Source organism: Rhinichthys klamathensis, unplaced genomic scaffold (assembly GCF_029890125.1).
Source record: "Rhinichthys klamathensis goyatoka isolate OS25496 unplaced genomic scaffold, OSU_Roscu_1.1 h1tg000085l_1, whole genome shotgun sequence".
Lineage (NCBI taxonomy): Eukaryota > Metazoa > Chordata > Actinopteri > Cypriniformes > Leuciscidae > Rhinichthys > Rhinichthys klamathensis.
Genome location: NW_026606626.1, coordinates 485,754 through 511,702, shown reverse-complemented (window position 1 = coordinate 511,702; position 25,949 = coordinate 485,754). Strand labels below are relative to the sequence as shown.

The window sequence follows — 25,949 nt, the reverse complement described above, 5'->3', positions numbered from 1 at the left end:
CTTAGACAGAGATTATTATTAAACATGACTAGTATTCAGACCTTCTACTTTCGACTTGCTGTCTAAGAGACAACATGGGTTTCTGTCTTAATTATGCTCATTATAAACATTTTCCACAGCATTATCTCTGGATTGAACGATGGTTGTGGTGGAGCCGGAGCTTCCTGGATCATCAGAGAAATTACCTTCAATGTCTTTGTGAATGTGGTAGTAATACAGGAAGAGGAAAAACCCTAGAAAAAAATCATAGAAAATGTATTCAGCTAATTATGCCTCCTCAAATACAATGATTTTTTAAAAACTGTAACCAATAATAAAAATAAAAAAATCCCATTATAGCCCTTATAATTAATTAAATACTTTGAAAAAATAGTGAAAGTGAAAATAAATAAATCAATTAAAAATCATCAATGAATGAAATCAAATAATTTGCTGAAATCTGTGAAAAATAGAAGCATCCTACTAAACCAAATGCAATGATGCATGTGATTGTTTCTCACCCTGAAACGAGTTCAACACGGTGAAGATGTAATATGAGGGGATGAGCATCGGTCCATAACTGAAGAACGCCACAGCCCACGTCAGGCCGAAGAGCAGGAACAAGCTCAACACCATCATGAGCTGCTTTCTGAACGTCTTTCTCTTGCCGTCAGGCGCTCTTATGTGCCGGGCTTGGACAATCTTAGTGACGATCATGATGAAGATTCCTGTTGTGAAGATGAAGACTAAAGCGTAGTAGCCAATGTTCACTATGTAGTGAATTAAAGGATCTGTAATCCAGCACCTATAATTAGAAGAGAGTGAAATATAATTAAGACAATTAGAAGGCACTTAAAGTGCCCCTAATATTCTTTTTTTTTTAGATATTATCTTTGATGTAGAGTGTCATAGAGCTGTTTGTGAAGATAGAGAGTTTGCAAAGTTTCATAGATCAAAGTGCAGATAAAGTTATTGTCTCCTAAAAGAAAGAAACTGAACTGCCTGAAACGAGTCGTCAGAAATTCCAGTATGACTTCCTGCTGAACCTAAAGGTTGATTTATACTTCTGCGTCGGACCTACGCCGGAGCCTCTACGCTGTAGACTACGCGTTGGTATTAATTTATACTTCTGCGTCGTTTTCCGCGTTGATGCGCGCAGAGGGAACATGTGAAACCCGAGGGAGCGGTTCTAGCAGACCAATCACAGCGCTTGCGTCCGCGTAGAATTGATGTGTTGTTACATTTTTGGAGAGGTGCACGTCAGGGTACGCGCGCTACACACAGCTTACGACGTAGCTACGGCGGGAGGTCGACACAGAAGTACAAATTGGGCTTTAGTAGGTTTTAATGCCTGCCAGTGTTGTCAAAAATATTGATATTTTGATATCAATTCTGAAATATTTGAAACTGTTCCAATACTCATTTTCTGCAGTATTGATATACCGATACTAGCTGCGTGTTCTGTCTCTCTCTCTTCTCTCCGACGGCGAATTGACACACACCGGCCTTCTCTCACTCACTCGTCTTTCCGGTTTCTTTCCCATTCTTTCCGGTTGAATAGCGCTTATATTATGCAAAAGCGTGTACAACTAACCGATGGCGTACTGTGCACACATAAAGCCGCCTCTCAAACAACTCACAAGTACCAAATTGAATTGTATTGTGCTTAAATGGTCAAATACACACAAATGTCAAAATGCCCGTCTTGCCCGTCAGTTTTGGAATGTAAATAGTTGAGCGAAAACGCATGTTGTGTAATGTTGCGAGTAGGACGATGCCGAGGGCCGTGGGAGAACGATTGCTGATGAGCTGTCACGGAATGGTCAGAACTGAGTGGAGGATACAAGAGCAGGATGAGAGGATGTTTATTAAATAATACAAAATAAAACAGAACCAAAATGAGTCAAAGTCCAAAACATTGACCAGGGAGGGATAGAGCCAGGAAGATCAGGCTTGTCAGGAGTCCTGGGTGAGGACCAGGATGGTGCAGGCTTAACAGACCACCCGGGCGGATCCAGCATCCAGGGTGGAACAGGCTTGGCAGGCATCCAGGGCGGAGCATGAGTCCAGGGCGGAGCAGGACATGTAGACGACCAGGGTGGATCAGGCTGTGCAGGTGACCAAGGTGGAGCAGGCAGTTCAGGTGGCCAGGGTGGATCCGGGTGTGCAGACCCTTCGGGTGGCCACGGTGGAGATGACCATTCGGATGGCCATGGTGGAGACAACCATTCAAGCGGCCAGGGTGGGTACCACCCTTCAGACGGCCATGATGGAGACGACCATTCAGGTGACCATGGTGGAGACCACCCTTTTAACGGCCATGATGAATGAACAGTCACCGGTTCAGGGACAGACACCGGCTCAGGGACAGACACTGGCTCAGGGACAGACACCGGCTCCGCAGACGTGACGGCGACAGTCTCTGGATCGGCAGAAGTGACGTGCTTGGGCGGCGAAGGCAAGGAGCTTGGGCGGCGCCGGCAGGGCAAGGCGTCTGGGTGGCGCGGCAGGACGAGACCCTTGGGTGGCGCCGTTAGGGTGAGATGCTTGGGTGGCGCCGGCAGGGCGAGACGCTTGGGTGGCGCCGGCAGGCCGAGACGCTTGGGTGGCCCGGCTCTAGGCCTCACTGGATGCTTCGGGGTCTTGGCTGCAGGCTTCGGAACAACCTCCGGGCCTCGTGGTTGACCGAAAGCTCTTCCTCCTCCGCTTACATGAGCGAACAAGCTTTATAGGCTCCTTGGCCACCACTTGGGACGCTGCAGGGAGAGTGAACCGCTCTGGGACAACCGGACCTGGGACCCCCGAAGTCGGATCCTTCTGGACCCCCGGGCTTGGGACCACCGAAATTGAGTCCTCCTGGACCACTGGACTTGGGACCCCTGAAGTCAGATCCCCTCGGACCACCAGACTTGAGACCACCGAAGTCAGATCCTCCCAGTCCACCGGATCTGAGATCATCAATGTCGAGTCCTCCCAGAACACCGGACTTGAGACCCTCGACACCGAGTCCTCCCGGACCACCGGACTTGAGAACCCCGACGTCGTCTGGTTCTTCCGGACCCTCCGGTTAGGAACCATCGAAGTCGTAGGATCGCCGTCATTAAATGAACTTGGACTGTGGACTGATGTTGGTGTCCACGACGACCATGTCCCCTTCTATGGCCTCCACGAGTCCCCGAGAATCTGGCCAAGCAGGATCCCTCAAAGGATTGCGGGTGAGCCGGAGTCTTAGAGGAGCTGCCAGTTGCCGTCCTGGGCTTACCCCCTCCCACCTGACCGCCAGCTCCCATGGTCTCCTCAGTCCTACGAGCGCACTTAGCGAAGTAGTCAAATAAGGAAATGGCAGATCCCTTCTCTCCCGCAGGAAAAATCTCATTCCGCTGTATCCACATTCTTTGGCTGGTTTGTTCTGTCACGGTATGAAAAACAAACCCGAGGGGAAAAAAAAGAGTGGTTTCAGGCAAAAACAGGTAACACAAGGAAACATGAAACATTGACAACGAACCAGCACAGGACAGCAAACACAGGGAGACTAAATAGGGAAACAAACAAAGGAGGGTAACAAGAAAGACAGGTGGGACAAATTAACCAATAATCAGATAACAAGATGGGAGGGGCTAGACAATAGACAGGAGAGCACATGGCACAAAGGAAACACATGACAAGCCATGTGCTCACAATAAACAGAACTAGAACACAAGCACATGACAAACCGGGAGTGTCAGAGCTCTGTCACCTACTAAGATAAAACCAGACAGAAGTGACAGAACCCTGACATGAGCGACACCTGCGCGACGCACCGGTCTCGTATCTTTCACGGAGGAGCGGAAGGATAACGGAACGACGACAGAGAAGGACGAGAGACAATTTTATTTAATGTTTCGTTTTATTATGTGTGGCGGCAGTCGACTGTGAGGGACTGCCGTCTTTACTTTCATTTTTGTATTTGTTTAATTATTTATTATTAAAATCGTTGAATGTTCGCCGGTTCCCGCCTCCTCCTTCCTACAACATCAAAGCTTGTTACATGTAACAGTATATTGGATCTGTGCATTAGCTCTTTAAGTGACAACAGCCTAATAAATATGCTGCTGTCTGTTTTATTAGTTGATCAGTCTGTTTTATTAGTTATTAGTTGCTCTTGACTGAATAACTTTTGTTGCTTTAATTGTAAGCAATAATCTGTATTTAATTGTTACAATGAAACTATGCAGCGTTATTTTGCATTTTATTAATTTCTGTAGTATTTCTTACCAGAATACTACTGTTAGACCCACCTCAAAGCCATATTTATTTCAGTTTTCTCTTTGATCTAACGTATTTATTTGTGCTATTGTTTGCGATTTAGTTGATTTGTTCTTATTTTATTAATGACTGTTTACTTGTCTTTTTTGTAAATCTAGTTCAATGATTTAAATAAAGCCTCCCTGTGCTGTGTAAGCTATTACAACAAAATTACCCAAATTATCCAATAATTATGAAATAATAACAAATTATATGTATGGCGGTGTATATATTTTCCCCGTGGTATCAAATATTGATATTTTAATTACAAGGAATCGTATCGAAGTTGGAAATTCCAGTATCATGACAACACTAATGCCAGCCTATGGTCTCCATTGGCTGCCGGTGAACAGCGTCTCTTGGCCCCGCCCTCAAACACTGTAGTTGTATCTGAGACTGGAAGAGTTCGTTTCGTGCTGTTCATGTCGAGAAGATGCTGTTTTCTGCTGACAAAGCAAATCCACTGATGAGATTGATACAGTAAAACCCACGCCATCGTTACTGTTCGTATCACTGTGTCAAGAGCTGAGATTCAGATATAGAAATAAGTGTTTGGTTTCTTCACAGCAGACTGGGACATCTGACCAATCAGAGCAGAGCAGCTCTCATAGAGGCGTGGTTTAGAAAGACTGAATCCTTTATCGAACCGTTTCATACACTGAGAGAAAAGAGCTGATACAGTGGATATTATAAGATTTTTTTTTTAAAGAGTAAAAATATATTTTTTTTAAACCTGGATCCATGTAAACCTATTGTAGGAGACTCCAAAACAACATTAGGAGCATTTAAAGTTCCATAATAGGGACAAACAAAGCTTCATTAATTCATATATTTGAGACATAAAAACTTACATTCGAGTTTTTACATTCATTTTATATCCTCCTATTGAAACAACAGCTACAACTATCGGAGCCGGAAAACCTGAAGACACACAGAGAACATTTTCATTACTTGAAATAAAATAAACTTTAACTGAAAATAAAATATATATTAAAAAAACATTTTCTTTCAGCTAGTTGCCAAGGAAACATTTCTCATATTAATTTAATTTAACTTAATGTACTTAAATGACTCAAACTAATTAAAACACCACGTAATGAAGACAAGCTGCTCAAGTAAAGGTCAAAAACATCATCAAAGTATCATGACAGGAGTTCATAAGACTTTTCAGGTGAACTTGAGTTTACAGTCTGACTTGCTGGTTTTTATTTATTTTTAATTATTTCTTAAGGCAAAAGTATAACAGGAGTTCCCTTTCATAAGGGAAAGGGAACTCCTGCATCGATACTTGATGCTTTGGGGAATGCCTTCGGCATGATGCGTCTTAAGTCTGTAGTGGAACTACTCCAATCTTGATTGGTGCTATGTCTTTTGCATGTGACGGTGATCCGGAAGCTATAAAAGGACATTGGAGCATAGCCGTTGTCAGTCCAGGTCTCATGGGGTTGCAGCCAGGGGCAGCCTCATGGGACAGCCGCCAGCTCCTCATATTTTGAGAAGGTTGCTGCCCTTGCTCCATTGAGACTTTAGGGGATCCGTATTCTAAATTATATAGATGACTGGCTCATTCTGGCTCAGTCAGAAGAACTGGCGATTCAACATCGAGATGTTGTTTTGTGTCATCTGAGGTGCTTGGGGTTGACACTCAATGTGAAGAAAAGTTCCTCTTCAGAGGACTACGTTCCTGGGAGTAGAGTGGGACTCAGTCATGATGCGGGCACAATTGTCTCCTGCTCGTATAAATACTATCTTAACCACAATGAAGAGTATTTGGTTAGGCCAGTGTTGTGGCAAAAATTCATCTCGAGCAAACATCACTGCGTAAGAGACAGTCAGAGTCAAATTATATAAAATAGAAGTATTTATTCTTGCAAGAATAGGAGCAGTCTAATACACAGTTGTTACCCTGTGCAGAAGAGTGACACACCCCCAGACAGACTGAACCAGCTTTTATCTAAGTTTCAAGGCCTTCTTTCCCCCAGAGCCTTCCTCCCAGTAGTTTTCCATAGACTAAGCCCCCCTGCACCAAATGGCCTTCTGACATCTAGGTCAGAGGTCCCTGTTCGTCTGCTCCCTGGAGTGTCTCCCCCTTCTGCTTCCCCAGGTACATAAACAGAATCTTGTCTCACTACAAGTGAGAGACACACATGTGACATTCTTTGAATCATCTATATTTTACACATTGAATAGGTTCTCTCTCTTATGATATCTGTTAGGGATCAATGACTATTAAAATTTCCACAACAAATTCCCGCTTTTTATCATTCTGATTACCCATAATCATAACAATAAACAATAAGACAAATTTTAAGTCATATCATCACACTTATACTCTTCATCTCTGATTTTTTGCATAAATGATCACTCTCCTTGAACCTGTGAAGAAAAGTTTAGAATGAAGAAGCATAAGGCTGTTTTTGTGGGGGAAAGGCCCCGTAATATTTTAGCTAGCAAGTAAATATTTTCACGACGCCGGGCTGAACGAGAAATCTGTTCCTGCGCTCCTGTAAACAGACCCTCAGTCACGCCAGTAAGGAAAAAGGTAGTTATAACATAGTAAGGAAACAAACAGATAAAAGTATAATAAAAAATCACTCAGTTTCAAACCCTATCTTTGTACGCCATCTCGTAACACGGATGACCGCTGCTTGTAACCTTCTTTAAATCTTTTGCCCTTAATCTTTCTCAGAAAATAAACAAATAGAAGAAAAACAAACAGAACATACATTTAACACATATCTCACTGTAGCTCCCGCTACCTGTATCGTCACATAATTTTGTTCATCCTTGGGATAGACTGTCATTTTCACCAATTGAACAGACAGCATGTTTCACCTGTCACTATAATCATATTCCCCCATGAATAACAAAATTATTAGAATAACAATCCTAAACCCTATCATTAAGCCTTTTCCATTAATCTACGCCCATCTCCATATTTCACCTCGGTTTTCCTAACCATATTTTGTTCACTTCTAATTCAATTTAGTAAGCTCTATTTAATGCCATATTTAACAAAATCTAACCAGAGAAGTCTTATAATTGTATCCATTCTTCTAACCAATGCAGTTGTTCAATATTAACTCTAATATTTCCATTACGGACACAATCAATATATTTTCTACATTTACAATCAAATCAATACCTAGTTTGATTCAATCAAACAAAATCATCACAAAAACAGATTCTTCTGTTAAACGTTCCGTTTCTTTTACCTTTAACTTTTAATTCAAACAGGCCGTGGTTCTACTTAATAAGCTTCAACAATAATCCCTATAATTTACATTAATTAATAGATCTTCTCTTCCCAAAAACATTTTCCTTAAATATTTCCTAATGAATCAGTAACCAATCAAATCTTTTGATCTACTGTATATCAATACTAAGCCCTATTTTGATTTAATCAAATAAAATCCTCAAAAATCATCACAAAAGCATTCCTCTGTTACACTTAAACCGTTTTACCACATCCTCCTCCAGGTATGTTGACCGTTGCCCCATGCACGTTCCGTCTTCGCCAGGTTTGACTCTTTACGAGCCGTAGCCCTGGGCTTCCCACGTTGGTGGGGGAGGTTACGTTACTAGCACGTCCTTGATTCCCCCACTTGATTCCCCCACTCCAACACGTCGGCGTTTGGGGTATCTGAGGTTGATTGGTGAAGCTTAAGATGCTTGGACTTAGGTGTCGCGTCTCCAACCTTTCAACCTTGCCTGAGGAGTTAACCATTTCCTGGTCATTTTCACCTGTGAATGGAGACCTTAAGTATTTTGTTAGTGACCGCTTGTCTTGCCGCTCGTCCCCTTTGGTGTGACCTGTGGAATTTTCACCATCTGTTTACAAACTGAAACATATTATCATTAGACATTTCTTGCTTAATAGCACTCAGTCCTTTTCCCCTGAAAAACACATATATCCACTTTGCTTACGTTAACAAGTCAATATTCATACATTTGGAGACACAATCAGTTCAGCTTGATGCAATCCATCCTGACATTCTGCAAAAGGAAACTTTTAAGTTATGCGCTGCGCAGGTGTAGCACCTTTCTGCCACAATAATAACCCAGGCCAGGACAGTTAGCCAAATTCATCCATAACCATTATTTTATTGGGCACATTTTGCCCTGTCTCCCAATCCTGCATGCTCTCTGTAAAGAGAAACAAATTTCGAGGTTATTGTCAGATAGTAAAGTACGTAGTTTCTTTTGTCTACTGTTCTCCCGTGTCCTTCGATGCCCTGGCGTTTCCTGTTGAAACAATCTTTGTTATTGGTGTGTGCAGCACACTCACAGACATAAATTTTGTTAGGCAGAAAAATGGCTTCTTTCAGGGCTTTTATCCAAATACCCCTAGTGTTCTCCCAACATTTATTCAGCAAATGTGAACCCCTTAATAAACCATATTTGGCAATTGTTATACCATCCCCCTTTTGATGCACGACACAACTCGAGCATCAATTTAACATAACATTTAACATAGTGTTTTTGATAAAGTTTGCCATCAACACTAATCCAAACATTGTCCTTCAGACAAATTTCCTCCAGACATCTTTCCCTGTCTCTGAAACAAAAATATTACATTCTTCACTTAAAGCCACAATCTCATCTTCTTCTCGCAGTATTTGAAGGGCAACGGCCCTCAGTCTCACAGCAAATGCCGCTTTTCAGGCCTGTTGTTTGGTCTCTCAAGTCAGTCATCTACAAACATTTTCCAAAGTCATCAATTGTTTCTATCAGGTCAGGTCGTGCTGTACAGACTTGGTCATTGTCAGTCAATCATTTCTCCCCCTTTGTTCACAATAATCATAAATGTGAGGGGCTCTCTTGATAATTTCATGTTGGCTTAGCCAATATGTCACTTTGTTGTTTCCCTCAAATCTACAACATTTTCATTTATCTCAGCCCATGCCAGATGGTGATCTACCACTACACTTCTACCTAATTTTACATCTGTTCATTATTCATTTGATTTTTAGACAAGTCAGCTGGGTTGTTTTGTTTCATTATCATTATTTTGCTTCAGCTTGCTCTAGCAGGCCGATAACAGAAAGACAGACACAGTTACCATCCCTTCCTCCGCTCAAGCAGTCTCTCTCACTATAAACAAATAATATTTCCCCCCCCCCCAGCCTCCTAAGGCTGTAACTTAGACAAAATTTGTATTCATTACAATAACCTTTGACCATTCACCTTTGTTATCCAGACTTTTCTCAAATCTACAAAAGCTGTCTTCATCTTTAGCCACCACCATGTCTAACGACCTTCAAGAGTTAAAACTATGTTATAACATATTAGTTCAAAATCAACACTATTATTTTCCTTGCCCATAAGGCAACCAGTACATAAAAAAAAATGTTATTACTGTCTCCACAACAACTAATGGGAATCACTTCATGGCCTCAGCTGGCTCTTGAAAGCCCACTCCTGTTCGCCCTTTATCTATAATCTCCATCAGGGTGTTTTCCCCTGGCATATTTGCAGACGCTTGTCACAATAAAAAACAAGCCATACAACTAATGCGGTTTCTTCTGGCGAGTGGTATATATCGAGGAGCTTTGCTTTATTGGGGAGACATGCCGTGACTCGTCATCGCGTCATCTCCCCTTAACGCCATAAGGACGCTGCTGGCCTCACAGCTCCTGCTCAACCCTCATACCTGTCTCACATAACACACCTCCATTCAGGAGATGCCCAATGACTTTACGTGATCCACTCTGGCTTGGGTTGCCCCCTGTCAGGCCAATAGAAGGTCGTACCCGTCATAGAGATGGCCACTCGTGCCCACTGGTGACCGCTCTTTCCAATCACACAATCAGTTCTCTTCAACAGAACTCAGCTGTTTTCTGGAGCTTAGGAAAGGCACGTTCAAGAGTCATCCAGAGCCATTCCGATTGCCTAATAGTGTTCACATAGGGAGACAGATTAATAACAACAGTATTTAATCACTTAAATCCATTAACCATCTTAAAAGCAGAAACCTAGCTGCTTAGATTTATACTCAGTGAATTTAGATCACAACCGTACATTCAGTGTACTTCATCTGTAGCCGGAGCCATCGGTCCTGAATGGTGGAGACTAAATGAGACAAAGAAGTTACTGGTCCTAAAACAAGCTAATCAAAATGTCATCTCTATCTGTATTATTATTTTAAATACTTCTTTAAAGTCATTCAGTTTTACTTTTAAAACAAATTGCTCTCTAAATGGTTTCTTTTACCATCTCTGTGTCTATGATTCATCAACTGACACACTGTGCTTTACACATTATCACAGATACCAGCTTTTAGCTGACTCATTGAATGAGAGAGACTCTGAGACTCTATTGGATGGTACACTGCTCTCTCATATACTTCTAACATCAAACATTTATCTATCATCTTTTAACTCTATCCCAGCTTAAGGCATCTTTGCCAGAAATTACATATGGTTTCAAATAAACATAATTTTATAGTTGTCTTTTGCCCACCTCAGGGAATTTAGACATTACAAATTTCCACTCAGATTGAGTCTCTGTCGCACTGGTAGTTTCAGGCACAGCACACATCTGATTTTAGATAAGCGAACTGTTTCATTACAGCCCATAGCAAACTTATCTTTTGAAAGCAAAACATCAGCTTCTAGTTCTTTCATGGTCAACACTAGCAGGCCTTTTTTCTTTAATCAAATGCCTCTCTATACATTTTACATTTAGCAACTCTTAATCCTATAACACTGCTTCTGCTTATTTGTTCTTACATAATGGTAATTATTCTAGTTCTCAATAACGTTTCACATTTCTCAATCTCAATTTTAGTTGTCAAGTTCTCAATTACCATAACTTAATATCTGACCTCAAAGTTTTCTCTTCTAGGAGTTTATCAGTCTCCAATCAGGATTCACACTAACTTTTACAAGGCTACTGCCTCTTTTGCAGTTATTATAAATCATCTTTGAGATCTGTCTCTCTATATTACCTGAACCCTTTTAAAAATGCTTAATTAAAACACAATTCTCCTTCTAGTTACCTTTACTATATTTTGCAACTCACATTTGTTGCAGTCATTCATTTTGCATCAACCTGTATTCAATTCACTTATAAAAATTACTATTATAGATCTTTTCTTCAAAAGGATTCACTTTAAGACTTCAATCTTTTGACCTTGTTTTTTATCTCTTATTTCTCAGACCAAAAATTGTCACTGTCGTCATTTAAACACTGATCTATTTTCAAACCAATATTATTACCAGAAATGTGTTGTCATTTTATCACATTTTTAAACACCTTCTCGGTGGTAATTTACAGTTACCTACTAAATTGTCCTGATGACCACCATTAAAACACTCTCTGTCATCTAGTGAATCTGTTTCAGCCTCAACTTCAGCATCAGACACCTGTCCTTGACTATAGTTTGATCACTGTGAGCTTGCAAACGGCTCCAACTAACTGCACACTCTTGAAGCAGTGTGTCCCATTCAGGAATGTAAACAGACCCACTGATAAGCAGTTCTCTGTATTCCTTTGACCATCCACCAATGGCGGATTCAAATCACAATAGCCAAATCATACTCTTTATCATTATTATTGGCAGAACATAATTTCATGAGCAGCACAGAAAATGCTCAAAATATTCGAATTTGTTTTCTGTCTTTACCTTAGTAATTTGGTATTATCATCAACAACACTAATTACAAGTACTGTTGCTGTTATCCCCGCTTATCTTTTACAAAACATCATCTGCAAATCTCTTCAAAGTGAGATCTTCAGAGCAGAGCTGTTTACAGCATTTGCTCTCTTCTGTCTCTCTATTTATTTATCTATTTATTTATTTTCCCGGACTGTTCAGTTACTCTTCATAAAGTGTAACAATTTGTACATCATTATTTTCATTACAACTGGTTTGAAGCCTTTTTCCTTCCATCACATGGTTAGTCTGCAGATTCAACTTAATATTATCATTATTGTCTCAGTCTTATCTCTACTGTTTCTCCAAAACAGATTATATTACTCAGTCCGTAAATTACACAGACAACCATTATAGCTACTTGCTTCAATACCCTTATTTTCTTAATCTTAATAGAATAAAGCAGATATATCATCATTATTTTATCAAAATCTAGAATTGTTCCCCATTCTGCTTAAAACATTCTTCATATCATGTTAATCCCTGTCAATCATACAATGCCTTATTTTATTCTAAAACTTTTCATATCATTTAAACAGTTAATTTGACTTCTATAAATTCTGTCAGACATTTTATTTTCATCACATATAGTTTTCTACTATATTTCTTCTCAATCTTTCCCTACATGCCAGTTCCTTCATTATCCTCTCCTTTCTTTTCCCTACATGCCAGTTCCTTCATTATCTAACCAGTACATGATTGTTTGCTTACAATCCTTGTCATATAAATTTAAGTTCTATAGACATCCCATGTCATGCATCCATTATCTGTTCACATTTTTACACACATGTTGAACGCAGCCACAACAACCTTTTGTCCCGCTGCCCTGTTCCACTGATTCTCGCACACTCTTAGTCTATTTGTGCTCATGGTAGCTCATGATCATGGTATTTTCTCAGTTTTTTCCCAATATCTAAAACATACATTTCCCCCCATACTTTCCTAGTTCTACAGAAAACCGGTGTATCAAATTTCGCAAGCTTGCTTTTGAGACATCCCCATACTGGCTGTTTTCTGTTCTCTGTGGATTTCTCTTCAACGCGCGTTTTCTTTAATCTGCTGGGCGTCCCCAGCAAATCCGATTCTTTTCTTTTAACCCAAATCGGTCGGGTTGCACTATTAGTGCCCTCCTAATTATGGTTTACCAAAAAAATTCTGGTTCCCCCTAATTAGCCTCAGCACCTAAAAACAATTTGCTCCGTCCGTGGAACAACTCATTTCCAGGTTGCCTATCTGTTTGAAATCTCTTGGTCTGTTACAGTTCTCACTTAATCCCAGATTATTTATCTGCTTGAAATTTCTTGTTCTGTCACAGACCTCAATTAATCTCAGATAATTTTCTCTCGTATCTGTTTGAAACCTCTTGATCTATATATAGATCTCAATTAATCTCAGATTACGTACCACAGAAACAGCCCTCAGCCAATATGGTTCAATTTCACTCTTCTCCCCAATTAAACTGAATTTAATTAACTTACCCAAAAGAAAATAAATTGAACTGTCTCTTACCAGAGATGCTTCTGTTGCCACCTGCGGGTTCTTTAGATTCCAGTGGTCGATTTCTCCCGGCCCTGATATCGGTCGGCCCCTCTCTCTCAAGTTTACGAGGTAGAGCTGGAACTTACTTAGTCCAGGTGGCCAAACACCGTCCGATCTCAGGTCCAGGAGGCACGTCCAAGGAATATCACTTCTGACACCAAAACTGTTGTGGCAAAAATTCATCTCGAGCAAACATCACTGCGTAAGAGACAGTCAGAGTCAAATTATATAAAATAGAAGTATTTATTCTTGCAAGAATAGGAGCAGTCTAATACACAGTTGTTACCCTGTGCAGAAGAGTGACACACCCCCAGACAGACTGAACCAGCTTTTATCTAAGTTTCAAGGCCTTCTTTCCCCCAGAGCCTTCCTCCCAGTAGTTTTCCATAGACTAAGCCCCCCTGCACCAAATGGCCTTCTGACATCTAGGTCAGAGGTCCCTGTTCGTCTGCTCCCTGGAGTGTCTCCCCCTTCTGCTTCCCCAGGTACATAAACAGAATCTTGTCTCACTACAAGTGAGAGACACACATGTGACATTCTTTGAATCATCTATATTTTACACATTGAATAGGTTCTCTCTCTTATGATATCTGTTAGGGATCAATGACTATTAAAATTTCCACAACACCAGGCCATCACTGTCAAACACTTTCAAAGAGTTCTGGGCCTCATGGCTGCAGCTTCCATCGTAGTGCCTTTTGGTCTGCTCCATATGAGGGCCTTGCAGTGGTGGCTCAGGACCAAGTGGTTTTCTCCGTTGGGGAACCCCTTTCGCATGATCAGAGTTACGCGCAGATGCCTTCGTGCTCTTGTCATGTGGAAGAAACCATGGTTCCTGTCTCAAGGCCCGGCTTTGGGAGGACCATGTCAGAGAAAAACGTTGACTACGGATGCGTCCCTCATGGGCTGGGGTGCGGTTATGGAGGGCTGTTACACCCGAGGTACTTGGAAGGACCATCATCTCTCATGGCATATTAATCGCTTGGAGATGTTGGCCGTATTCTTTGCCCTGAGGCACTTCCTTGTAGACCTCAGAGGCCATCATGTCCTCAGTAGGACAGACAATATGTCGGTGGTCTCTTATATCAACCGCCAAGGAGGCCTGAAATCACGCCCTCTTTCTAGACTGGCGCATCAGATTCTTCTATGGTCCCAGGATAAATTTCTCTCTGTTAGATCTATTTATATTCCTGGGGTTGATAATGTGGGAGCAGATATCCTGTCGAGGCAGGGGCTGAGGCCGGGGGAATGGGGCTCCACCCTGAAGTAGTTGAGCTCATATGGAGAGAGTTTGGCCGAGCGGAGGTTGAACTGTTCGCCTCTCATGAGAACTCCCACTGTCCGCTCTGGTACTCTCTCACATCCAGCTCCTTTGGGCCTGGATGCCATAGTATAGATGTGGCCAAGGTCACGTCTATACGCTCCCCCCCCCCCCCCCCGATCGCTCTGCTCCCTGGGGTTCTGGAAAGGGTCAGGAGGTACGGCGTGAGTTTACTCCTTGTAGCTCCGTACTGGCCGAATTTGGTTCTCGGACCTTAAAAGTCTCTTGGAGAGTCCTCCCTGGCGAGTCCCTATTAGGAGAGATCTTCTTTCCCAGGCCGGTGGTACAATTTTTCATCCACGGCCGGAGTTATGGAGACTATGGGTCTGGCCCCTGAGGGGGACCAAACCATAAATAGGTTGCCCTTTCCATCGAGGTGGTTAGGTCATCCATTCTAGAACCCCACTCTACTAGGAACTAAATATTTTTAAGAAAAGTTAGGTACGGCTTTGAACCCAGCTAAATACTGCCCACTGGCTTCAGTACTGGCATTCCATCCTGTTCTCTAACGGGACCTCCCGTTCATGCTTAGGGCCTCTGTGGCGGCCTCAGTGCCCTCCGCAAGCTTCTAAGGGTGAGCTCGTAGGGACATTCCCACTAAAAAACTCCATGTTCCTGTAGATTGGAGGATGAATCCTGTCATCTAGCCTATTGGCATCAGGCGGACGGGTTATCCCTGGCACCCGTCATGTCCTGTGGATGAGTTATATGAGAATATATATAAGAATCTTTTGAGTCTGCTTCCTGCTCGTCCTACTCCCTGGAAGAGCGGTGGCGTTGCCCCCTCTTACTCGAGGGCGTGGGAGCCACTCAATCTTATTTCTGCCTCGACACTGAGGTGCCTGTAGGCAATATCATGATTCATCAGGTAATCCATCCTCCATCGCATGTGTCGGATGGTCAAGGTCATAGCCTTGGAGGCCCCTATGTTAGGCCTCGGGCTGGGAGGAGTTAAAAGGAGTTCTCTCAGTGTGGCGGCGTGGGTATTCGTTCCCCAAAGTGTTGAGTATCGATGCAGCGGGAGTTCCCTTACGAAAGGGAATGTCTCGGGTTACTATTGTAACCCTCGTTCCCTGAGTAGGGAACGAGACGCTGCATCCCTCGGCAATACTTTTCGCGCTCCTGAGAATGACTTGCTTCGACCCTTCAAAAGCTGACGCGGCTATGTTCCGATGTCCTTTTATAGCTTCCGGATCACCGTCACATGCAACGTGAAGAAAGACATAGCACCAATCATGATTGGAGTAGTTCCACTACAGACTTCAGACACATCATGTCGATGGCATTCCCCAAAGTGGCGAGTATCGATGCAGCGTCTCGTTCCCTACTCAGGGAACGAGGGTTACAATAGTAACCCGAGACGTTTTGTTCATATAACTCACTCCAGCCGAACACAATGATCTTCCTCATGTAGTTTGTGATGGTGACGTTCTGTCTGATGAGCCATAAGTACATATGAAGAGCTTGAATGAAGAACCAGGTGAATGTAGCCAGCATTGAGTAATGCATGAGCAGCGCTATGAAGACACACGCAGCCTTGTCTTCTGTGTTGGCGACGCTCTCGTTTGACAAAAAGGATAAATTCAGGAGAAACAAAGCCACAAACATGTTTATCAAGATCTTCGTGGCTTGATTTGATTTGGCTTTCCTGTTCAAAAATAAAAACAACCTGTATTTGTAACTGCATTTATGCATTTTGCAGATGCTTTTATCCAAAAGAGGAACAAAAGCAGCTGGTCAAAAAACTTAAAGTAACTGTATGTTATATTTTAAGATACTCTACCGTAATAGGAAATGCATGAACAGAGCGACGGATAGAAAAAACATGGAGATGCCACAGCCGATAGAAGAGATGAAGCTCAATGATTCCACATACGAAGCTGTGATGTTTGGATTTACATCTGGAGGAGACTGAGCAGAGAAAACAACCCTTTTAAAACCCTATTAGCAAGAATCAGATCTAGGGCTGTCACTAACGATTATTTTGGTAATCGAGTAATCATTTGATTATTTTGACAATTAATCGAGTAATCTGATATTTTTTGTGCTAAGAAAAATAGACCTAAGAAAATACGTAAGCCTTTAAAATGACTTAAATAATAACAAAGTGGCAGTAATATTTGGTTCAAATAAAGTATATAAAAGCAAGTAATCAAATGGTTTTATAAAACAGCACTTTTAAAATACATAATGTTTATCTTATTCACATTATGTATTATAACAAATGCCTGCAGAAGGGCACCAACGGCCTGGTGTTGTTACACTTTACAGCAGATCAAATAATTGTTTCATATTAGCCAAACAAAAATTAATTAATGTTTACTTAAATTTAATCTCACAGGGCACATATTTATTTTATTGAATCACAGCCTCTGTGAATTCACAATAGCACTATGCCATAGTATGCTTTTTAAATTGTTTTAATACATCGTGCAGCCTTAGGCTGCGTTTACACTTGGCATTAACATGCGACCTGTATCCAGATGGTGTCCACATACACATTGAAAAGACGAGTGTAAACGCGCTTCTGATCAGAATGTTATCCGAGGACGCATTGTGATCGGATCTCAGTGTAATGCAAACGCGATCCAGCCATCGTGTCTGCATTCACAGGTGGACATCATATAAATCCCCGCCCAGTTTCCCCACGTGGCTGTCAGAAAATAATGTCCAGACGCAGTTTAGACAAGAAATTAAACTTATTTGAACCTTACAATAAACGTCAATCTTTAAAACAGTTTATTTAGACTTACATGATACTATGCGTGTCATTTTTCATTTTAATTGTGCAACATTATCTGAACGAGGCGCTCGCCTGTACAATAGGGCTGGGCGATATATCGATATAAAAAATATCACGATATAGTTCAAATATGCCCTGTGATCCTTGCTCCAAGCAAGCTGTTGACCCGGAGCTCACTGCACTGGTGCAGAAGCACCAGCCGCAAGCCATCGACAACACGAAACGGTGTTTCCGCTATACTAGGGGTGTGCGATATGACGATTTTTGATCGTGGACGAATAAAATGTCTCCACGATCTGCTTTTGAAGAAATATCGTAGTATCGTGCATTCTATCAGTTGCTGTTCTGGCGCCTCTGGCCCAACATGCTGAACAACGCGACGTATATTCACATAAAATGTTAACGCAGCGGAACGAGACACTGCAGTTCACAAAAGTTCATAATTTGCATGTGCTTTAATGCCTTGTCGGTTAAACATTTATTCGCGTGCTGATGCGCTGTTCTAACGTGTGCGTTTCTCAGCGCGTACATGTGAAGCTCACATGCACTAAAAGCCTGTCTACCAGCGCCTGGATACTGGACTAAGTTATCTTTCGAGTCTTATTGTGCTAATACTAGGGGTGGGAGAAAAAAATCGATCCATCGATGCATCGCGATTCTCTCTCCAACGATTCTGGATCGATTCTGAGAATTCCAGAATCGATTCTTAACTTAGTTTTTAACCAGATGTGCGATGACGTTGAGTTTGCTTTAGAAACACCCGTATTCTGCTTGCTTCCAATTCCTCACACACATACACCACTCGAACCTTCCGTAAATAATCTTTCATAAAGTTCGGAAAGGTTGAAGCGAATTACAAGGACATTCACAGACTTCATTGCACAGGATACGCTGTGAGAGACGCGCGCTTTCTTTGATGTTACACTTGAAGTGTGCTGTCTCGCCCGTCTGTATTTTCCTTACAAATGCTCTACGAAGTCATCATTTATGTGGTTTGGAATGCAGTGGACTTTATATTTAAAATATGAACCTCACTAACAGCAGGCTGCTTTCAATTTCAAATGCTGACGCGCGCTTTGTTTGTGAGACTGCTCGCGCATGCGGCTGTGCGACTCCGCGACTCCGTGTAGTGGTTTAATGTCAAGGGGGTAATCCACCAGCCGGAAACTGAAGTCTCAGCGGGGGCCGCCATTGGCTAACAAGCCTTCACCTGCTGTTAGCATCCCATTGACTCCCATTCATTTTTGCGTCACTTTGACAGTGAATAACTTTACATCTGAGGCGTTTAAAGACTCCATTTGTCCATTGTTTATTTCTAAAGAAACACGACAATGTATAAAAGGCTCCATTACCTTGTATCTTACGTTATGGCCCCGTAGAAGCAGTTTTTGTAAAAATAGGCTAACGATTGCGTCATAACACGCGACTCTCTGGCGCACACTAGAGAAATTACCGTATAGACAGAAATAGAAGCTCGCGCGCAATCGGGGGGACGTGGAGGCATAAAGTCAAGGGAGAAGCCCATAGAGTGTCATAAAGTTGCTCCTGCTGCGAGCTCATGGACAGCTAATACTCAAGAACTCCGGCTCTGCAAGATTCGGAAGGGAATGATTCAGATTCCTCTTGGGACAGCTACTAGAAGACGTACAAGTTGCTCACGTCACATCTACGTCGTCAAGCTCAGTTTGAGCCTGCGCAGTGCGCTTGGCAATCAGGAAGTGAGTGCTTCTAATTGACTTCACTTTTCTCCGTTGAAGTCTATGGGGTCGCTGTATCCATTTCTTTTACTGTCTATGTTTAATATAGCCTACTTGTGCAAAATTAACGTAAACACAGCCAGTTATGTCTTAAGGGATTAAACGGACAGGACACACCGCATTACTTCTTTTATTTCAAAAGAGATGCGTGCGTGAATGCAGCTTAATAGATCTCCCGCAGTCTATGATGTCATAGTAAAAAACAACAGTAAAGATGAAGAAAAATCACTCACAGTTCTTGAATGGAAAACGTTCAGATAATCTATAGGCTACTGAAAGCACTTTTTGTTTGTTGTTTGTTATATTTTTCTATGCTCCTCTTTATTATTTGTTATATTAGTTAGCCTATATTAGTTTAAAATTCTTAACATACAACTGTTTTAATAAAAAAACAATTAATTTGTAATTATTTTTTTAAAAAGTACTTAATTACTTATGTAAACTAAATAATTAATAAGGGAGGGAGGGAGGGGGGGGGGGGGGGGGGGGGGGATTCTTCCAGAAAGAATCGTTCTGGAATCGGATTGTGACTCCCAGAATCGGAATCGGATCGGATCGTGAGGTGACCAAAGATTCCCACCCCTAGCTAATACTGTCAAATACACACAAGGTTTACATAAACAAAGTCAGTTATGTCTAAAGCGAAAGCAAACTTGAGAAAATTGAGAGAAAATCTGCTTGTCAAATGCGTGTAGATTAGACGCGGCGCGCACAGCTCTTAAAGAGGCAGTAGCAATAGTAAACATGCTGCCGCTTGTCCTTAAAGAGATAGTTCACCCAAAAAAAAATGTATCTCATTATTTACGCACTATAATGTTGTTCCAAACCTGTATTAATTTCCTTCTAATATTTTTCTAATATTAATATTTTGAAGAATGTGGCTATCCAAACAGTAGCTCGTCCCCATTGACTTCCATGGGAGAAAAATATACTATGGAAGTCACTGGGGTACATCAACTGTTTGGTTACCCACATTCTTCCAAATAACTTTTATTTTCAACAGAAGAAATAAACTTATTCGAGTTTAAAAGAACTTGAGAGAGTAAATTATGACAATTATTTATTTTTTAGGAGAACTATCCCTTAAAAGTTAATAAAACAACAAAATGCAAAGAGAAAATCACTCACTCCTCTTGACTGATAACTTTTAATAGTAGCTTTAATAAGTATCATGTATAATTTATACAGTGAAGTCTATGTTTTGTTTTATGTTCATTTAATTACTTTCTTCAATGCTACTGTTAAATACACCTACTGTAGCTGAAAACATAAAGCACTGTTTATTTAATTTGTATATTAAGTTGTGTATGTGTAATGTGTATCATTGATCTTAATATTTAATAACAAAGAAAATAATGAAAAATGTTTTATCTTCGCCCCTGTCTGCCATTCTTTTTTATTTTATATTTTGTTACCTAAGGCTTTGTTTTTAAAATATGGACATTAGTTTGGCTGTAATGCTCAGTCACAAAATAGTAAAACCAAGAATCGTGATAAAATCGTGAATCGTGATTTTCCTGAAAAAAATCGTGATATGATATTTTTGCCATATCGCCCACCCCTACGCTATACTCATTCTGCCGTGGTGGTCCGCCACACCAAACATCATCCCGCCACGGCTGCAGCTTCTCAGTGAAGTCCGATATTGTGCACACTGTTGTGTTATTGTTAAGCCCCACTAAAGGCATACAAAATATTGTAAAGCACCATAAAGTTTTTGTGCAAAATATTCCAAGACTTCTAAAGTCATTCGATTGCATAATGTGAGGTAAAAATTAATATTTAAGTTGTTAAAACTGCAGTCGGCAAGTCTGGCAGATTGAGTGGATTTAGGAAAATTTTGAATGTTTACAACTCTCATGCCCCTCCCCCACTATCAACGGATACCCTCCCACAGTCCCACCGAGTTCGTACTCGTCAGTGCGTGTGCACCAGATTTTCAGTGAACGCGCCCGTCTCATCAGCATCCATCAACACCATGGAGTATTTGGAGGTATGCTGTCCTGGCTAATCTACCGATAGATTGCAATTGCTAACGTCATTTATACTCTAAATGAGGTTACTTGATTTTCCGCCATCACTCTTCGTTACTGCGCGAACTTCCGCGAACTTCAGGCGTGTGCATGTGATTGTAACGTGCGCGAGGGGTGGCGTGTGCCCGATCTGTGATTGACAGTCAGATCTCACACCCCCCTGCGCTGATTGGACCCGATGATCCGGGAGCTGTGGATTTTTGCAAAACAAATAACACGCTCCAGGTGGAGTTAGAAGCTCGGGTTTTTTTCTAAAACCACTTTATTTATGTTGTTCTGTCAGATTATAGTGTCGATTTCACTGAATATGATCAAAAATTTTTTGCCGACGGCAGCTTTAAGTTAAAGTTAATGGAAACTCATTTCTCCTCAGTCATTCTCCATTCAGCATTCAAACAGCGCGTCACGTTCGGTTACGACAGTAACACGATGACACTCTCTTCAAGATCAATGTTCCCACTATTATACTTTATTTGTAGATAAATGTCTATGTTTTGCATAAAATGACTTTGTCTTGCTGGAGTTTACTGCGCTTTCTAAATCATATTCCTTTCTTATTCATATTCATATTTAATTATGAACCAGGTGAAGAAACCTGTTTATTGTTTATTCATTTGATTCTGCACCTGTTTACTAAAATAGCCGGTTTCAATAAAACTAGGCTACTTGTGACGTCATATTTGGCTTTGACTTTGACTTAACATTTGCTCTCACTTTGCGTAAAAAATATCGGGATATGACTTTTGGTCCATATCGCCCAGCCGTCAGTCATGAGATCTTAATGAAGAGCTGCACGCTGCTTTGCAGAGGAATAATCGGAATCGGAATTTTTTAATGTTTTAAATGTTGAATGTTTTTATTGTTTCAGCATGTTTATCAATCTCCCATTTCTGTCAATATCATTGCACGCTATAACCTTAAACCCAGATGATCGATGATGTGACATGTTTAACATGATCAACCCCGTTATTTTTGTATGATTAACTCTGGAAGTATTCCTTCGTTCAAAAAACTTAATTTGATCTAAGACTGGAGATTGCACAGGAAAGTAAAGTGAGTCAGTGAAAGCAATTGGTACATTGTTTAATTGGTATCATCTTTACTCTTAATCTGGTGTTGTGCCACAGACCTAATTTAAATATTATGCAGGAAACAGAAATCCGATCGGTTATCCAGATACAGAGGCTGCTTAATTTGAATAAATGTAAACGCGCCATGTCCCGATTGGCTAATGATCTGATCTGCTTGATCGGATCACGGTGATTGCATGTTAATGCCAAGTGTAAATGCAGCCTTAGAAAACAGTGTAATAATGCGGTTCATGGATTCTCATCTGTGGAATGCGCCACTTCCTGGTATTTTGCCGGTTACTCAACACGGTAATGTCATGATTCTGCCATCAGGTCTGTGAGTTCTAGTATTTTGGCAGGATCATGACAGACCCATGTTCTGTGTGCAAGCACATGGCCTTGTGTTTTGGTCATGTGCTTGTGTTGTCTCGTCTCGTTACCCCGCCCCCTTGTTATCCTGATTCTGTCATTAGTGTTTCACCCGTGTCACCTGTTATGTTTGATTAGTCTTCCTATTTAATCCCCTTGTGTTTGCTGTCTTGTGTCGGTTCATTGTTATACGTTGATCGTGAGTACCCTGTGTACATCTAGTCATTGTTAGCATCGCTTGAAGTCTTGTTTGTTTTCTTGTTCAGTTGTTTCCCAGTTTAGTCTAGTCAGTGTGGTATTCTGTGTTCCATCTGTTTTGCCCCCTCGTGGGTTTTACTTTCTGTTTTGTTGTCATTAAACCGTGTCTTATTTTATACTGTCTGCGTTTGGGTTCATCTCTGTGTCTCACCGTGACAGAATGAACCGACCCATTCTGAACCCAGCGGACAGTATGTCATCCCCACTAAGACAACAATCAGCTGACCAGGAACTATGGTGGCAGTCAGCTATCAACGACAGCAAGTTGGGCAAGCTTCCTTTCCCTCCCCAGGGAGAGAGGTCCCTGAGAGGATATGCTCAGGCCGTGGAGGCAAAGAGAAATTTTTTACCGGAGAGCCTGGTTAACCGTTACCTCATCGCGGGTCTCAAAGTTCCTCCACCTCTGGCGGAACGGGAGAGGCTGGCCCACCGCCCGTTCCGGGACATGGTGGACTGCTTGGTTCGTCGGGAGTCACAGGGTCCCATGGTGTCGTCACCTCCTGCCTGTCTGCCGGTGATCCCGGAGGATCTGAGGTTAGGCTTCGTGAGGCTTGGAGAACAGACTCGTCCCAGTTCGACTCCCGAGGCATCATCGGCTCCGCGAATCAGGAGGAAGAAGAGGAGACCTGCGTCTGCCCAGCCAGAGCCAGTTCACGTCCCGTCTGTCCAGCTAGAGACTGTTCACGCCCCGTCTGTCCAGCTAGAGACTGTTCACGCCCCGTCTGCCTTCCTGAGCTGGGACTATCTGGAGCGTCTGGCTCGGATCTTAGAGAGGCCGGTGTTCGGTGTTTCGGAGCTGAACCCAGTGCCCGTTCCAGAGCCCGCTACGGCAAGCGCTGTTCCAGAGCCCGCTACGGCAAGCGCTGTTCCAGAGCCGGCTACGGCAAGCGCTGTTCCAGAGCCCGCTACGGCAAGCGCTGTTCCAGAGCCCGCTACGGCAAGCGCTGTTCCAGAGCCCGCTACGGCAAGCGCTGTTCCAGAGCCCGCTACGGCAAGCGCTGTTCCAGAGCCCGCTACGGCAAGCGCTGTTCCAGAGCCCGCTACGGCAAGCGCTGTTCCAGAGCCCGCTACGGCAAGCGCTGTTCCAGAGCCCGCTACGGCAAGCGCTGTTCCAGAGCCCGCTACGGCAAGCGCTGTTCCAGAGCCCGCTACGGCAAGCGCTGTTCCAGAGCCCGCTACGGCAAGCGCTGTTCCAGAGCCCGCTACGGCAAGCGCTGTTCCAGAGCCCGCTACGGCAAGCGCTGTTCCAGAGCCCGCTACGGCAAGCGCTGTTCCAGAGCCCGCTACGGCAAGCGCTGTTCCAGAGCCCGCTACGGCAAGCGCTGTTCCAGAGCCCGCTACGGCAAGCGCTGTTCCAGAGCCCGCTACGTCAAGCGCTGTTCCAGAGCCCGCTACGGCAAGCGCTGTTCCAGAGCCCGCTACGGCAAGCGCTGTTCCAGAGCCCGCTACGGCAAGCGCTGTTCCAGAGCCCGCTACGGCAAGCGCTGTTCCAGAGCCCGCTACGGCAAGCGCTGTTCCAGAGCCCGCTACTGCAAGCGCTGTTCCAGAGTCGGTCGCCGTGAGCGCGGCACCCAGTCCTGTCCCGTCACCAACCATGTTCCCCGTCAGAAGTCCCCGGACTGTCTCCTCGTGTGTCCCTGTCTCTACTGCCCCCGGACTCCCGTTTGTTTCCCCCGTCATGGTTCAACCTAGGACTGTTTCTCCGTCTACTCACACCACTCCACCCAAGTCCGTCCGGGTCCCCCGTCCTAAGCCCACACCCTGTAGTTCCAAGATCACCGTCCCGCCCACCCACCCTGGATTCTCGCTCAAAGACTCTGTTGTCCCTCCGCCTCCCCTTCCTTGTTTATTTTTTCTGATGTTTCACCCCAACCCGGTCATTGTTCACGCTTGTATGCCCCTGTTATTATTTGTCATGTTTTGTTGGGTCTGGTCTATGTCTCTGTCAGTCTTGTCCCGCGTTTAATGTCTCCTTGGGGAGCGTCTGGTAGCCGCTCTTTAAGGAGGGGGTACTGTCATGATTCTGCCATCAGGTCTGTGAGTTCTAGTATTTTGGCAGGATCATGACAGACCCATGTTCTGTGTGCAAGCACATGGCCTTGTGTTTTGGTCATGTGCTTGTGTTGTCTCGTCTCGTTACCTCGCCCCCTTGTTATCCTGATTCTGTCATTAGTGTTTCACCCGTGTCACCTGTTATGTTTGATTAGTCTTCCTATTTAATCCCCTTGTGTTTGCTGTCTTGTGTCGGTTCATTGTTATACGTTGATCGTGAGTACCCTGTGTACATCTAGTCATTGTTAGCATCGCTTGAAGTCTTGTTTGTTTTCTTGTTCAGTTGTTTCCCAGTTTAGTCTAGTCAGTGTGGTATTCTGTGTTCCATCTGTTTTGCCCCCTCGTGGGTTTTACTTTCTGTTTTGTTGTCATTAAACCGTGTCTTATTTTATACTGTCTGCGTTTGGGTTCATCTCCGTGTCTCACCGTGACAGGTAAATTGCAATCAAGGATTTTTTTTTTTTAAATCAAGTACTCTAATTTAATGGAGTAATCGTGACAGCCCTAATCAGATCTTTACATTTTAAAACTGTTAAGTTTCTTTAGTCATTTTTTACAAGTTCTGTAGCCAATAGACTCTGACCATCTCACCATCAGCACTGCAAAGAACGTCAGATGTGAACACAAGCACTTTATTGTGTTATTGTCGATTTTTACTGTCTCACAGCCGGACGTCGTCCATGTTAGATTTCCTTCAAAGAAAAGAGAGAGAGAGGAATGAAATATTTAAAATAAATTAGGTTTGTTGATGGGAACTGATCAAAACATCCATAAATAAATGTACCTTTGCCATCCCAAGAACTGCAAGACGCCTCACCTTCCTGTAAGAACATTTTTATTGTGCTTTCAAAGTGTCTGATTATTATATACATAAAGCTTTCGGAACA

The 25,949-nt window shown here is 42.7% G+C and overlaps 1 protein-coding gene across 1 annotated transcript; it reads right to left on the bottom strand.

Annotated features, from left to right (window-relative positions):
- Nucleotides 1-87: 87 nt before the first annotated feature.
- Nucleotides 88-25,949, bottom strand: LOC130085669 (adhesion G-protein coupled receptor G2-like). The gene is made up of 7 exons (XM_056251568.1): nucleotides 25,847-25,949; nucleotides 25,654-25,754; nucleotides 16,564-16,691; nucleotides 16,163-16,428; nucleotides 5,115-5,184; nucleotides 501-784; nucleotides 88-233 (listed from the first exon to the last, which is right to left on the bottom strand). Exons 1-7 carry the CDS (start codon nucleotides 25,932-25,934, stop codon nucleotides 88-90), a joined length of 1,083 nt encoding a protein of 360 aa, XP_056107543.1. The 5' UTR covers nucleotides 25,935-25,949.

What these genes read in the sequence shown, in the direction of transcription:
- LOC130085669 (XM_056251568.1), bottom strand. Translation starts at nt 25,934, where the DNA reads ATGTATATAATAATCAGACACTTTGAAAGCACAATAAAAATGTTCTTA. An exon ending in CAGTTCTTGGGATGGCAAAG is followed by an intron (nt 25,755 to 25,846) that starts GTACATTTATTT and finishes TTTTCTTTGAAG; the next exon opens with GAAATCTAACATGGACGACG. An exon ending in CGTTCTTTGCAGTGCTGATG is followed by an intron (nt 16,692 to 25,653) that starts GTGAGATGGTCA and finishes TTCTCTGCTCAG; the next exon opens with TCTCCTCCAGATGTAAATCC.